Below are 13,877 nucleotides of genomic sequence, written 5' to 3'. Positions count from 1 at the left end.
TATTTATGTGCGTGCGTGTTTCGTTTTTTTTTTTTTTTTAGGGTGTGTGGGGGCAGTACACGAATTGTAACTTTTCCCAAAAACTGTTTTCCATTTTAATTTTGAAAATAGAGAATCCCAATAATCCACACAATGTGCCCTCACTGCCTTAACGGTTTAGGGGACGTATATGGGGAGGCTTGCATGTATTTGTACCACATTACACAATTTCATCAATCATACTAGAGCCGGGGAAAGAAAGAAGTCAGGTACCAATGGAGTATAACTCCTAACATAGTGGCTGCTTTTATCCAGTTAAACCCATGCAGGAGAAGAATCCCAGTACATTACCGTGTCAGGCCCCATACTGTTTAGTCTATAAGTCAGAGGTGCATATAAAATAAGCATTAAGTGTATAACCCCTGTGATATTTGACTCCCAAGATTATATTTCACTTGACCCCTACTTACTACATTGCACAATTTGTTTACATAGAATTCTACAAGATTCCTTACTTTACTTTAATGCTCATATCCTTGATTAATGTGACAATGAGGAATGGAACTCACATTTGCTACTCTGTATAACAGAGAGACATGCATTACAGTCAAAGGTTTCTGATTTATAACCATATCTATGCAAGCAGAAGGCACAAGGCTCATCCCAGGATCTGCCTGGATTTATGGCAAAAACTAAAGCTCAATTATAGATCATATGTCAACTTGCCAACTCTGTTAATAGAATTACAAATCAAGGGAAAATAAAAAGACAACTGCTTTGCAGATGGGATAAAAAGTATAAGGAACACGACTGTTTTATGTATGTACAGTATATAAATATATACGTTTATATAAGTTTAAAGGGTAATCCAGACATGGACCTCTTGCTCACAGTGCCTAGTGAGATATTGGCTATACCTCACTGATGATGCCTAACAAGGCTGAAACGATCGTCTGGGGTTGCTGTATCTCTCGTTCAGAGAGAGCCAGCCTGTATTTTGGATCTGTTCTGCCCTTTTGGGTGGAATCAGTCTTAGATGCATGGCCTGGTTCTCTTTGTAATGGCACAAGATGAGCTAAAACCAGCTTGAGATCTGAGCGGGGACCCACCGAAGGGCAGGCTAATTGAGCTGTTGTCCGTTCTCAGCACTCTCTTGCGACTTTTTTTTTTCTCTCCTTTAGTATAGAAAAATATACTGAAAATGATTACCGTATAAAAAAACAAAAGGTTTTCTTCTATGCATATCTAGATGTCAAAAATATATCCCCATTATTAAATTGTATTTTTGTATTTTATATAACACTGCAATGGAACACTCCAAACATCATAACCACTTCTAGTGACTAAGGTGCCACGACTTTCCTTTCGCCTCTTTCCCCCATAAGAAGTGAAATTGTTTCCTAAAGCACTGTAGTGGTTATGGTGCTTGGAGTGTTACTTTAAACATTGTATGACATTGTGAACACAGCAAAGTTTATTTGCCAAGTTGTAGCAAACTGAAATCAAAATGAAAACATTTTGGGGGAAAATAGCTTATCTAAAAACAAATCACTAACACAGCTATATTTACAGCATGCAGAGAATCTTACTACACATACACTGTTACAATGATTTAGAAAATGCACCTTTTTCATATATGTCCAACTGTAAAAAGGTTAGGGTGATGGTCGGCATTAGTGGAGGTGGATACTTTTGTATATATTGTAGCCACAAACACATACTGTCCATTGGTATTAATACTTAATGGCTGCTCTTTACCAACGAGCCTGTTAAATGAGCTTTACGACTGGTGCATTTATTGATGCACTTGTGGTTCCCTTGTAGAGATTCCAGATATGGTATAGAAAAGTTAACCTTCCCAAAAAGTCTGACCTTCACCATAAAATATTCTGTCAAGTTTATAGTAAGTAATTTGAGTATCAGAAGAAAATTTTACAAGAGGAGACGTCATAAATAATTATTGGAAATGATAATGCATGAAAATATCAAAGTAATTTGCTAGCACATGTTAATGGTTAGAACAGATGTTACCTAAAGGGGAATGAGGAAGAGATCAAAGTTTTATATATCTCTATGAAATATCTTTAATGTGTGCAATTTTTCATAAATTTTAAGTCGGTTCTTAGGAGTTCAAACCCAGTGGCATAGCATTTAGTATTGGTTTCTTAGATCACCGCTTTTAAAGTGGCCCCATTTTCCTAGCCATTACGTACAGTATTCTGAGAACATAAAAAATGCCTCTCCAGTATATAAAGTAGATTTCCATCACTTTTATCATCATACTTCTCCTTCAAGCATTGTGCAACATTTGACTGCATATAGATTAGGAATTGTATGATAGGGTTCCAAGAAATAAGTTGTTTTGAAGGCAACGGGTGATTTTACTCCTTGTATAATATGATTGTTATACTTGTTTACTCCTTATTACGCTTTGCATTAATCATTGTGTTTTTGTTATTCTGTCCACTATAAATGCTACCTACCTAATTATATAGCGTTAGTAATGAGGCAAATGTGGTACAAATTCAGACAATGCTATAAGAGAATTAAAGTCAACGTAGAGCATTAAACAGATCCGCTATCGAACTTTGCCACATCCACCAGACATATCCTTGTTTTTTTTGCAACTGTAATCTAAGCTCAATCTGTATAGAGTAGCCAAAGTAGTAGCCAAATTATATTTATTTAATCAGCCTTTTTATTAGGTACTTATTATTACTCACACAACTTATGTGCAACATTCTCCTGCTTTTCATTATATTTGATCGTGAAAACAGTGCTTAGATTTTAGGGTTACACAAATATTATATTATCGGATGGAGCCATGCTGCACATTTTTTTCTCAATATGCCCTGGTAAAACAATAGGGATAACAAGGGGATCCGTTATAAATGGTAGGCATTCTACAATGGGTATACTTTGTATTAACCAGAAACACAGGAAATCTATATTTCATGTTACATCTTGGTATCAGCTATGGTAAGACGATCAGACATGTCATAGTGTGGTCTTTTCTGCCTGTGTCAATAGAGAGCACTTGAAGAAGCAGGAAAGTCAGATTTCATGTTGGACCCACAAAAATATGGATTTGCTGCCTGAATAGCTCTTCTCTTTGTGTCTCAACCCTCGAAGGTGAATGCATGTTGTACTGTAGAGGTAAAGCAAGGACAACTGATTTAGCAACATGGAAAAACAAGAAAGACAATTGCATGCACAGAGTAACTGCTATTTTGTTATTTCCTCTCTTACTAAATGTGTAATATTCAAATTCTAAATTAAAGTATAGTTTGGCCAGTTACAGTAAACTATGACTGACATTCACCACTTTATATATTTTATACAAGTGCATTAGCATGCTTTATACCCTCTACATGAATGTTGCTGCTTTTCTGACTCATTATACCTTCAATACTTGCCTGTACTGTGATTCTGTACCACGGTTATAATGTAGAATACCATTTTTTTTATATCAACAATTAAAATTTAAGTAAAGGCATATTTAAAGAAAATTATTTGTAATAACTGATCTAAGCAACTCTAATTTCTCCTAATAAAGCTTCCAAACATTTCCTTTAATTACATTCATTTGTGGTTTCTAAAAGATATGCAGCTTCTAAAAAAAAAATATGGGCTGCGGTGTAGATCAATACTCATTGTGAATCTATTATAACTTACAAGAAAAGTATGCTGTTCTGAAGCACTTAATTACGATAATAGCAGCTTAGAGAATTCTTGGTGAGTATGCCACCTCTTTGCCAAGAAATTCCATATTACAACTTGCAATCAATGAGATGTGACATGTTCTTAAACTCTTTATGTATGATACAAGGAATCTAAGCTTTATTCCTCAAGTGCCATTTAAAAGAAAGTAGGCATGCAATGTTGCCCTATGCTTTCATAAATAAAATAAAAAGACTCCAGCAATATAAAATAGCTCAAATTGTACATTAATTTATTGTTCTTTATCCTATGTTATGATTTAGTATTGAGAATGGCAATAATGGACTCTAACTCTATTGCCTGTGTAGAAATATATAATATATAATGCATGTCAGCAATTTCATTTATATTTTGCGTTGTTAAAATGTGAACACAATTAGCATGCTGCTGAATGTGGGCAAGTAGGAGAAATGCTGTTTTATTCGGTATTTATTATCCCTGTGCCATTCCGACATTACTTCCATTCTGTCGGAGAGACCTTAATGAGCATATAGCTGTATGCTCACTACTGTACATTCCCCATTAGGAACTAGAACAGCAATCGTAGACTCTAGTTTACTTGTGTTCAATAGACTGCTGCATGCACTATCAACTCCACCTAAATTTTAAGTATTTACTATAAATAATGTGGAACGCATGAGCTCAAATATCCGCTACCATTTCAAGTCATGTGAAACTGTAAGCTGACCATATTTTACTATCCCCCAAAATATCTGAAAAAGTCATATTGTCATCCTTACAGCTCAGCTCAGATTGGGGCAAAATTACCCTCAAGATGTAGCCAACTAGCTCAGAAAATGCTTTGGGAAAATACCTTCCTTGCACTGTCCTTAGAATAATACCTTTTGCTTCCAGCAATGTTTCAAAGGCTTCTACGCTATACCACAGTAACCTCCCAAAACTTGGTGCCTTACTGATGGATAGTCTACACAACACATTCAAATCAGCAATAGTGTAAGGATTGGTGTTCACAACAATTTCACCACTGATCCTTCCATAAAATTGAGGTTTGTTTCCAGGGTGTAGGGAAATCCTGGAACTGCCCCCAGAAAGCTCTTATGTGGAGCTGCAGAGTCTACTTTGAGGGGGGCCGGCCAGGGAAACAGCCAGTCTGCCCAGCAAGCATTCACACAAGCCTTACATGTCCCATTACTTGGGCAACCCCACCCCAAATATGGGCAGTGCCACCAATTCTGGGTGTCACCAGTAATGCAAGCAGTGTCCCTGGCATGCCCTTTATGGCCCATCAAAGCCTGTCTTGAGTTCATGCCACCCAGTGTAGTTGATGGTTGAGTACACTTGTAACTGCACTTTCCTGAACCTCATGCTGTGGAATGTGGGTTTACTAAATGCATATCAAACATTTCCAATACCTACCATTAATGAGGAAAACTGCACTATAGTCCTCTATTCTTAAATAAAATATGCATTAAAATGTGGTTCCATTTTACAACCTCAGCCAATGATAAACAGTTGAGAAATGCTGTAAAAAGCAGTGGTCTAATTAAAACCTTTGCAGATGTTTGTGGTTGAAGTAATGGGGCTTTCATACACAACTGCCCCTGTCCAAACATATAAATATCTTAATTATTGCAGTACCATTATGTTGGTATTTGCTTTTTTCCCTAGAGATATAAAAGTTTATACTTTAAAGGATAAAAGGAAGTCACGTTTGCAACATGGATGCTCTCTCTCTCTCTCTCTCTTTCTCTCTTGTATTGCCCATATATTGTACCAATAATGAAGCACTGATTCCAGAAAAAGGATTACAGAAATACACCACATTTGCATGATTTTTGCTGTATTTGCGAATTATTCCACTGTAAAGCAGCAAAGTTTAGAATTATTGGGCTTGTTATACATAGATTTTTATCTTTTAAATACCATTTTACATATGCACAACCAATTGTTCTCTTTTTGTTTTTGAGTATATGTTAAAGACGCTTTCTACTGTGTTGATTGTCAACTTTCCTGATTAATATTTTCTTTCTTTTCTTTTATTTGCTTTAATGCTGCTCTCTACCTCCTTAAATAATCCAAATTGCACACTTACAGCTAATTGCCACGTTTGCAACCATATAACTTTTACTAAATAACTGAATAAAAAATTCATGTGTAAGTTGAGAGTTTTCCCAAGCACATTTAGTACCTATGAATGACCAGCACTTATCAAAACTAGTTGATGAGTTTAATATAGTAGGGGGTCTGTGTAGAGTACCTATATTTGCCATTCTTACTGATAAAATAAAGCATCTTGAGAGACACAACTCACAAAAATGCAAGCATTGTTCTTTAAGAACATATCAGATTAAAGTTGATTATTCATTTGGCACCCAGTATAAAAAGTACACTCCAGGCCCCTAAAGTGCTCTAGCTTGTTAAATAGCTTTATGTATGAAGAGTGTGCTCTTTGTTTTTCATTATACAAAAATGCAGAATTCCACAGACATTGGCACTTTTATAAAGTAACCTTGTTACACCTCCTAGCTGTCAATCAGGCAAACAGTCCTGTTACTTCCTGGTTGTTCAGCTCAGAAGAGCTATACCTTAAGAAGCATGCAATTGCTCAGAGCCCCTGTCTTGCAAAGACTTCTTATTAAGCTTTATTTGGCAAGTCATTGAGCTAACTGGACAGTCACAGCGTGTATGGGCAAGGTTAGAAGGAAAGAGAAACCTTCAGCTTTTGCAAGCTGTTTTTAGCTATACCCCCAATGGAAAAATGCATTTTTTAAATGCCTGATTGTATTCATTAAGGTTCTATCTACTACAGTGATTTGTTTTCGTATTTTTGGGCAGTGGAATGTCCCTTTAAAGGATGTTGAAGTCAATAAATGAAGCTCATAGGAAACCATTGAAGTCAATGCTTTCTTATGAGAAGCATTTAATTTAATGTGCATGTGTCACATGACTATGATGTTCCCAATGCTTCTCTATGAGAGAATGAGAGGTGCAGGGGTCTGCAGCACTGAAAGAGTCTTGACGCTAGAAAAAGGGGAGTGAAACCTCTTTTAAACTATTTTTATTGCAAATGGGAGGCAAAGGCCTAACTAACTAGGGACAGGGAACTATTGAGTTAGGAACACGGGTTTGTATTCTTAACGTTATAGTGTTCCTTTAACACGCTACTTGTAAAACTCATCAATTTATTCTTTATTTCTTTGCCCAAGTCTGTTTTGGGAATTGATAATAATCTACTCATTAACTCAACTTTAACAGGTAGCCATCATTTTTGTATTTTTACCAGCTGCAGCAGTGCAAGTGGGTGATTTTTGAGAGCAATGGCTATAACTATGTAATTCAATATATGTTGAGCAAATTCCCTAGAGAATTCAGATTTGCATCTCCATTTCCTGCTGGATTGAAACTGACTTTCCAGTTTGAGAATTTGAATGGAATTGTGTAGCTTTCAATATTTAATTGTATGCATTATGTACATATTGAAATGTCTCACCTGGTTCTGAGAAATATGTACAAATACTGTATATGATGGCCCTTAGTATACTTTGATTTTTTTTTTTTTTTATTTGAATATGTTCATCATCCACCTATTTTTCAGATGCATAATTACATTTGTTCTTTACACAGGATTGTAAGTGATGAAACATTACTCTTATTTAATATAAATAAATTATGGAATATAAAGAAAATTATTTAGACAACCAAGAACTCATAGTTGTTGATCTAGAACAAAATGTATTTTTATAAATGACAAAGTACATAAATAACATTGGGATACATCTAATGGATTACCTTGTTTGTCTAATGTGTCTACTGTAGAATCTTCTTCATTTGCCAATTTTCCTTTTTTCGTTACCTGCTTTGTGTTATCTGTTCAGAGCAGAGGTTGATGGCACCAGCTGTTAAAGTTGAGATGTTTGCCTTTCATCCTGCCAAGGTCAAGAAAATGATTATCGTAGAATAGTAATTACATCTATTTAGCACCTGCTACAAACTGGTTAGATCTGGGACTTTCTAAATAATTCTCTCGAGTTCCTTCACAACACAGTGAATTGTAGTGAATTAAAAAGAAAACTGCAAAACTTTGATCGAAATGACTAAAGTTTTATAATAACTGGTGTTGTATAATTTATTATAACAAAAACAATTTAGCCTAATTTTTTTCATTTTGCTTGTTAATTTATAATTTGGAAGAAAAACACAATTTGAAAAAGTTATTTGTATGTTATAATAAATATGTTATGTTCTGAGATCCTTGTTTTCTAACATATGTGAGCACTACTCATTCAAAAATTCTAGAGCACTGTCTTTGGACACCCAGGTCCATTAAATGAACATTCCAAGCGATATAACCTTAAAGCTCTCTAAATGTTCTCTAAATGTTAAATGTAAATATTCAAACCACTTTAGATTGGTTTGACTACTCCTTACTTGTTGTCCATTCCCCCTCTCAACTACTAACAATGGAGATTAGTAGTAGAGGCAGGGAGGGATGCCAGATACAACTGACTACATACAATGGAGGTGGCACTGGGCATTCCTGACTCCACAATTGGTACAGCAAATTGTAGTGGTTATGGCACTTGAAGTGTTCCTTTAGTGTCATTGTAAAAATAGTAACTAATAAGTAATAACTAAGAAAATTGTTACATATTAATCTATATAAACTCTTGTGTGATCTGTACATTTTTCATTCATCCACTTATGACCTATGTATACATGCACATAGAGAGAATTAACAATTCCGTGTATGTGATGTAGACTAAGTTAATTTTAATAAAACATATTAAAACATATTTTTCTTTTGTTATCACAGTCAATTTATTGGATTCTCGCTCTGTGATGGGAGACCTTGGATGGATCGCATACCCAAAAAATGGGGTAAGTCCTTACTGAAGATATAACAGTCATTCTTTGTTGTTCTATATTTATATTTTAAAGAAAGATGGCAAAATAACAAGAGCATTACTTGCAGAATCATAGGGTTTTATTCTAAATTCCGGGTTTCAAGGTTGTAGGGAAACTGCACCGATTCTAAAGGTTACCTTCTCCAGAGCTATGTTTTTTATATTGTAAAGATACTGTATGTTTGCTTGAAAGATAATTTTTCAAAAAGAACAACCAATAGCTAACGTTCAGAAACAAATAAAGGACAGTATCACTTTTAATACACTGAACAAAATGATATGCCTTTTATTGTGGCCAGCCTAAGGCACACCTGTGCAATAATCATGCTGTCTAATCAGCATCTTGATATGCCACACCTGTGAGGTGGATGGATTATCTCGGCAAAGGAGAAGTGCTCACTAACACAGATTTGGACAGATTTATGAACAATTTTTGAAAGAAATAGGCCTTTTGTGTACATAGAAAAAGGTCTTAGATCTTTGAGTTCAGCTCATGAAAAATGGGGGCAAAAACAAAAGTGTTGAGTTTATAATTTTGTTCAGTGTAAATTATATGGTATTTAGTTATAAATCTTGTGATGAAACAAATATTGATATCACAACTGTCAAGTCACTTCTCATAAAAGAATAATGGATAAGTTATGTTAGGAAGGAAAGTCTGGTTCTGTGGCATCCTGCGTACTAGTAGATGATATAAAAACTCTAGAAATGTGGTTATGTAAGTGTACACGATTGGCTGACTGTTCTATACAAGTTGCATCTAGTGTGATAAAAAATTGTCATTAAGGGGCCTGGGATCCTATATGACTAATTAGCATATGAGAAACTAATAATATAACTATATCTGGGAACTCTTTGGGTTTCACTTAGATTTTTTGTATTGGCAGCTGTTTACTAGGATTAAGGGGTGAAACTAGGAAGGAGCAGAGGTATTTATGCTGTCCATTCCATGAACATGCACATGTGCTTGGATTGCTAATGGATAACACTGCACATCTGACTGCAGAACCTCCAATTTGAAGAGGGGCTGTGGCACTATAACCACAAAAGCTTATTGTAGTGATTATCATACTATATTTCTGTGGGTGCTGTCATCCAGTTTTCTGTCAAATAGTTTTGGAGCAACTTGATAAAACAAGTGTTCTCCCTACAATCCATACCTGTCCCTTTCACAGCCCACTTGATAAAATAGAAATTATTGTAGATTATTACACTACATTATTGGTGGGAAACTAGTAAGGTGATCAGTGTTAAAATATATGGGGTGACCTGTCCCTAGCATTCTCAGCCCATCACTGGATACAAGATGAAATCACACTTAAAGTTGATCTGTCATAATTTTTTTTTCCCCAACCTTGCTGTATTCCCCTCCTCCCTCCCCTCCGACCCTCCCGCACAACCAGTTCAGGTCTGAGGCCCAGTGCAGCCTACCTTTTCCCACATTGTGCCGCTGGATATTCTCTCACGGCGCCACCATCTTTGGTATTCCTAAGATGACAGCCAAAGTCCATGGAGCTTGAATAAAACTACATCCGTTGTCAACGTCTGTCAATCATCAGGTTGTACATAAGGAAAATTAGTCTTTATTTTTGCTTATGTAAAACTTAAAAATGTAATATCGAAAACAATGGGGCAACTGAGGAGGTGGGGTTGGAACATGCCAACTAGAAACAGAAAGTATCAGGTCCACTCAATAATGTAGAAGTGTTATTTCCACATTTTCAATACACTGAAGAGGGAGCAAACTACAGGGGGCAGTAGGACAATGAACATACTGACATTAGTGTAATTAGCATATATAGAAAATGAAAATTAAAGTAAATTTCAAATTTAAGGCCCGAGTAGCCAAATTGAAAGCATACCTGATTTTTTTCAGTGTGTGTGTTTTGGTCTTAAATTTAAATTTGTTTTGAATTCTCACTTTAGTGAATAACCCTGATAATGTCAATTGCTACACTATATTTTATGGAAATGAATAAAAATAAAAAATTCAGGATAATAATGCTTAAAGCATTATAAAACCTAGCATTGACTGAATACATTTCATTTTCATTTTAACATTGTAGAATTCTTGTATGAAAAAGCAAGAGTACCTTTAGATTTGTGATCTACTTTCCCACATAACCTGTATATATTTTACAACTATGTATTTTTTTCTATGTCTACATTTTGCATTTAAATTTATGTTATCATCTTTCTTGAACATATGCAAGCACCTGCTTTCCTTTGGCTTAGTCAGTCAGGTCCCTGATGACTTCTGGGTACTTCTTGCTCCATACAGAAGATAACCCACTTCAGTCCAGAGAGACTGTCTGTAAGTAGTGTGGCTCAGTGCACAACATGTTCTGTTTCTGTCTGAGCTCAAGCAGCACTATAAGAAATGTCCCAAAAGCTGTGCTTTATTTTATCAGTGCCATTGCTAACTGGCTAAATAAAGCTATATCTCAACAAAGGTTATGATGAAATGATGGATCGCAACAGCAGGAACTGGAAGCAGTGCATTTGGCACAATATACTTCAAGATATGTCAAAAATGCAAAAATATAGATGCCTCAAACCCCTTAAACCATCAGATGGATAGTTCATCATCTTTGCTTTATATTTTTCAATCCGTTTGTATGGCATTACATTTAATCAGAAAAAAAGATACATAAAGTAGGCTTCCAGTAGATGTGGTAGGATCAAGTACAATGAAGAAAGATAAATAAAAAATGTACATGAATTGAATACGCCTCTGATTAAAAAAAAAAACCAACTAAATAAGAAGTATGGACTATCAGTTGCCTCACAGTGTACCTTTATCAAAATCTTTTTTTTTTTTATTAAATGTACAAATCAGTGTTTGTGCAATTGCAGAGCTCAAATTATTGTACTGATTAATAAAAAAAAAAAACTCAATACGATGATTAAGCCATACCTGATAATTGTTCCGAGATGGTTGTTCTAGCAGTGGTATCTGTAGAATGTCTTTCTAGTTGGCTGTCTTGCCAACTGCCTAAATTGTCCATAATTTGCCATACACAGGGAGGTTTGGATGGCTTACCAACAGTCAGAGACCCTATTGTACCAGACTTAACGTATGTCTGAGTTTGACCAGGATTATCTACAATGAAAAAAATGACAGTAATGGGTCTGGTGTTCTTATTTTGCCTGAGCCCCAGGTAGTTTTCACCAACTCGTATTCATAAAATAACATTTTATATCCTTATGGTGTCTCTAGACGTGAAAAGGATTTGATAAGGAATATCCAGGTTTCGATATGAAATATATATTTTTTGAATGGTACAACCAATTCATGCTAGATTCTGCCTAATTACAGAGCATGAATGCCTTTTTTACTTTTGGCATTTCTGTTTTATTCTGACATAAATACTTTTACTTGCCTTGCCTTTCCCTGGAAGAGATTTCAAGGACGATCTCTGTGTGAGAGTTCCCAGGTTTGTCCATCACATGGGAATTTCTACATTAATTTCAAATGATGCACTGTTACTGGCATAGGAGCTACATCTCCACAAAGGCTATAGCACATGTTACTCTTTATATAGACTCAGTGGTGCATTTCTGGCCATACAGCATGTTACATAATGTATGGGGAAATATTGTTGTGGCACTGAGGCAGTTCATATTAAGCAGCCCACAATTCCAAACTGACAGTCCACAGTTCCTAGTAGAATACCCTTTAAAAGTAGGTTGAGGGTCATGAGGATACTCTTAAGGGTATCTTGGAGTTTTTGTTTTTTTAATGGACTTCTGGTCCTCCTTGAGATTTAATCCTGTGGCATATAGATGACAGTACATTTAAATATAATTTCAATTAGTCAATTAGACTATGCGAGGAACATCTTGGACAACATATGTAATTTGGATAGTATGGAAATCCAATCCTGGTAAGATCCAACATTTGGTCATAAGGATGGAAGACAAAGGAGAATGTATAGTGGTAATGGATCACAGAAGAAGCAGAGATTATTTTAGAGTTACGAGTAATGATCCAGCTGAATTTGTTAGGCTGTTTAATAGACCCTTTCTAGATAAATTTATAATCCATTGTTTTATTTAGGGTAATTTATAACAGTTTAAGAACTTTTTACTTTTATGTATTTATATTTATGAGGTTCATCTCTTCATACAACTATGTTTTAGATGTTTATGCATACACGTTCAACAACAGCACTTTCAATTAAATTAAAGTGTGCGAGGAAGGCATCAAAAATAATGTCAGGGAATTCTGTTCAAATTTCTGGAGGTCCATCAAAAATCATAACATTTAAGAAGGGATTAGGAAAAAAATGTTAAAAAGTGTTAACAGAATCAACTGAAATATAAAGAAAAATTTAGTTCTTATTTTCATTAATACTGTTATTACAGTTAGAAACATTTTATAATTCCTAAATCCACAAAGATAAAATATCACATGCAGATCGCTTAATCTGTCTAACAATGTAATAATGTAATGAGCCTGTTTAAGTTAATCATAATACTTGCTCCATTTGACTCCCATCTGACTTTAATGGGAAAATAATGGAGCAATGTGATTGATAGGATGAATCTGTATCATTTCTGAAGATTTTTTTCCCCCACACTTGTCTGACTGTGTAGTTCAATATTTTAGATATTTTTTTTCTTGCAGTAGGATTGCAATATTGCAATATTGCAGTAGTATTTAATGGATGTCTAGTCCAGTGGACAGAAGATAAGACATTATGGGCACCTAGGCACTGATTGACTAGATGGTAGACTAGATGGTATTAAAATGTATCTTTATAGGGAGAATTTAGGAAAGACACTTTTCCACCCCAGTTATATTAAAACCCTTAGATGGAAGCTTTCCCCTACCTGATCCTAGTTTACGAGGAGTACTGTAAATGCCAGGAGTCGTTATGTTTGCTGGCAATCTTGATGGTAATTGTCATACTGTGACATTCAACTTTTTCGAGCCAGCTGTTAAGAAGCAATACAGCAACAAGTATCTTGGTGGTTCTTATGGTCACTTCAGCTAGATTCACTCCAGCTTTATTCAAGCTTACATCGATACTTTTTTCCCCAATACTCAGCTAAACAAATAGTAGAACTATGGACCAGCTTGAAGCAGCCAGCTATAACTGACCTGAAACATGCCTTTGTGAAAAGACCAGTGAATCCTTTGTTATTAAGTACATTTCATTGATGGCAATATTTTCAGGTTTAAGAATAGCACTGGACAAACATAATCATACGGATCTATCATCGAGCAAAGTCTCTGTCTCGTTGAAACTGGCCCAGTTTCAGCCCGCAGACAGTCTGAGTGCACAACAATGGGTAAATCAATTTATA

The 13,877-nt window shown here is 35.4% G+C and overlaps 1 protein-coding gene across 1 annotated transcript in view; it reads left to right on the top strand.

Annotated features, from left to right (window-relative positions):
* EPHA5 (EPH receptor A5) overlaps positions 1–13,877 on the top strand; it is a 260,679-nt gene that overhangs the window by 25,035 nt on the left and 221,767 nt on the right. The window contains exon 2 of the mRNA XM_063458735.1: positions 8,474–8,538. Within this exon, the coding sequence (XP_063314805.1) occupies positions 8,474–8,538 (65 nt within the window). The remainder of the gene's footprint in view (positions 1–8,473; positions 8,539–13,877) is intronic.

The sequence above is a fragment of the Pelobates fuscus genome, chromosome 6 (genome assembly GCF_036172605.1).
Source record: "Pelobates fuscus isolate aPelFus1 chromosome 6, aPelFus1.pri, whole genome shotgun sequence".
NCBI lineage: Eukaryota > Metazoa > Chordata > Amphibia > Anura > Pelobatidae > Pelobates > Pelobates fuscus.
The sequence above is the reverse complement of the archived record's forward strand: the minus strand, read 5'-3'. Positions and strand labels throughout refer to the sequence as shown.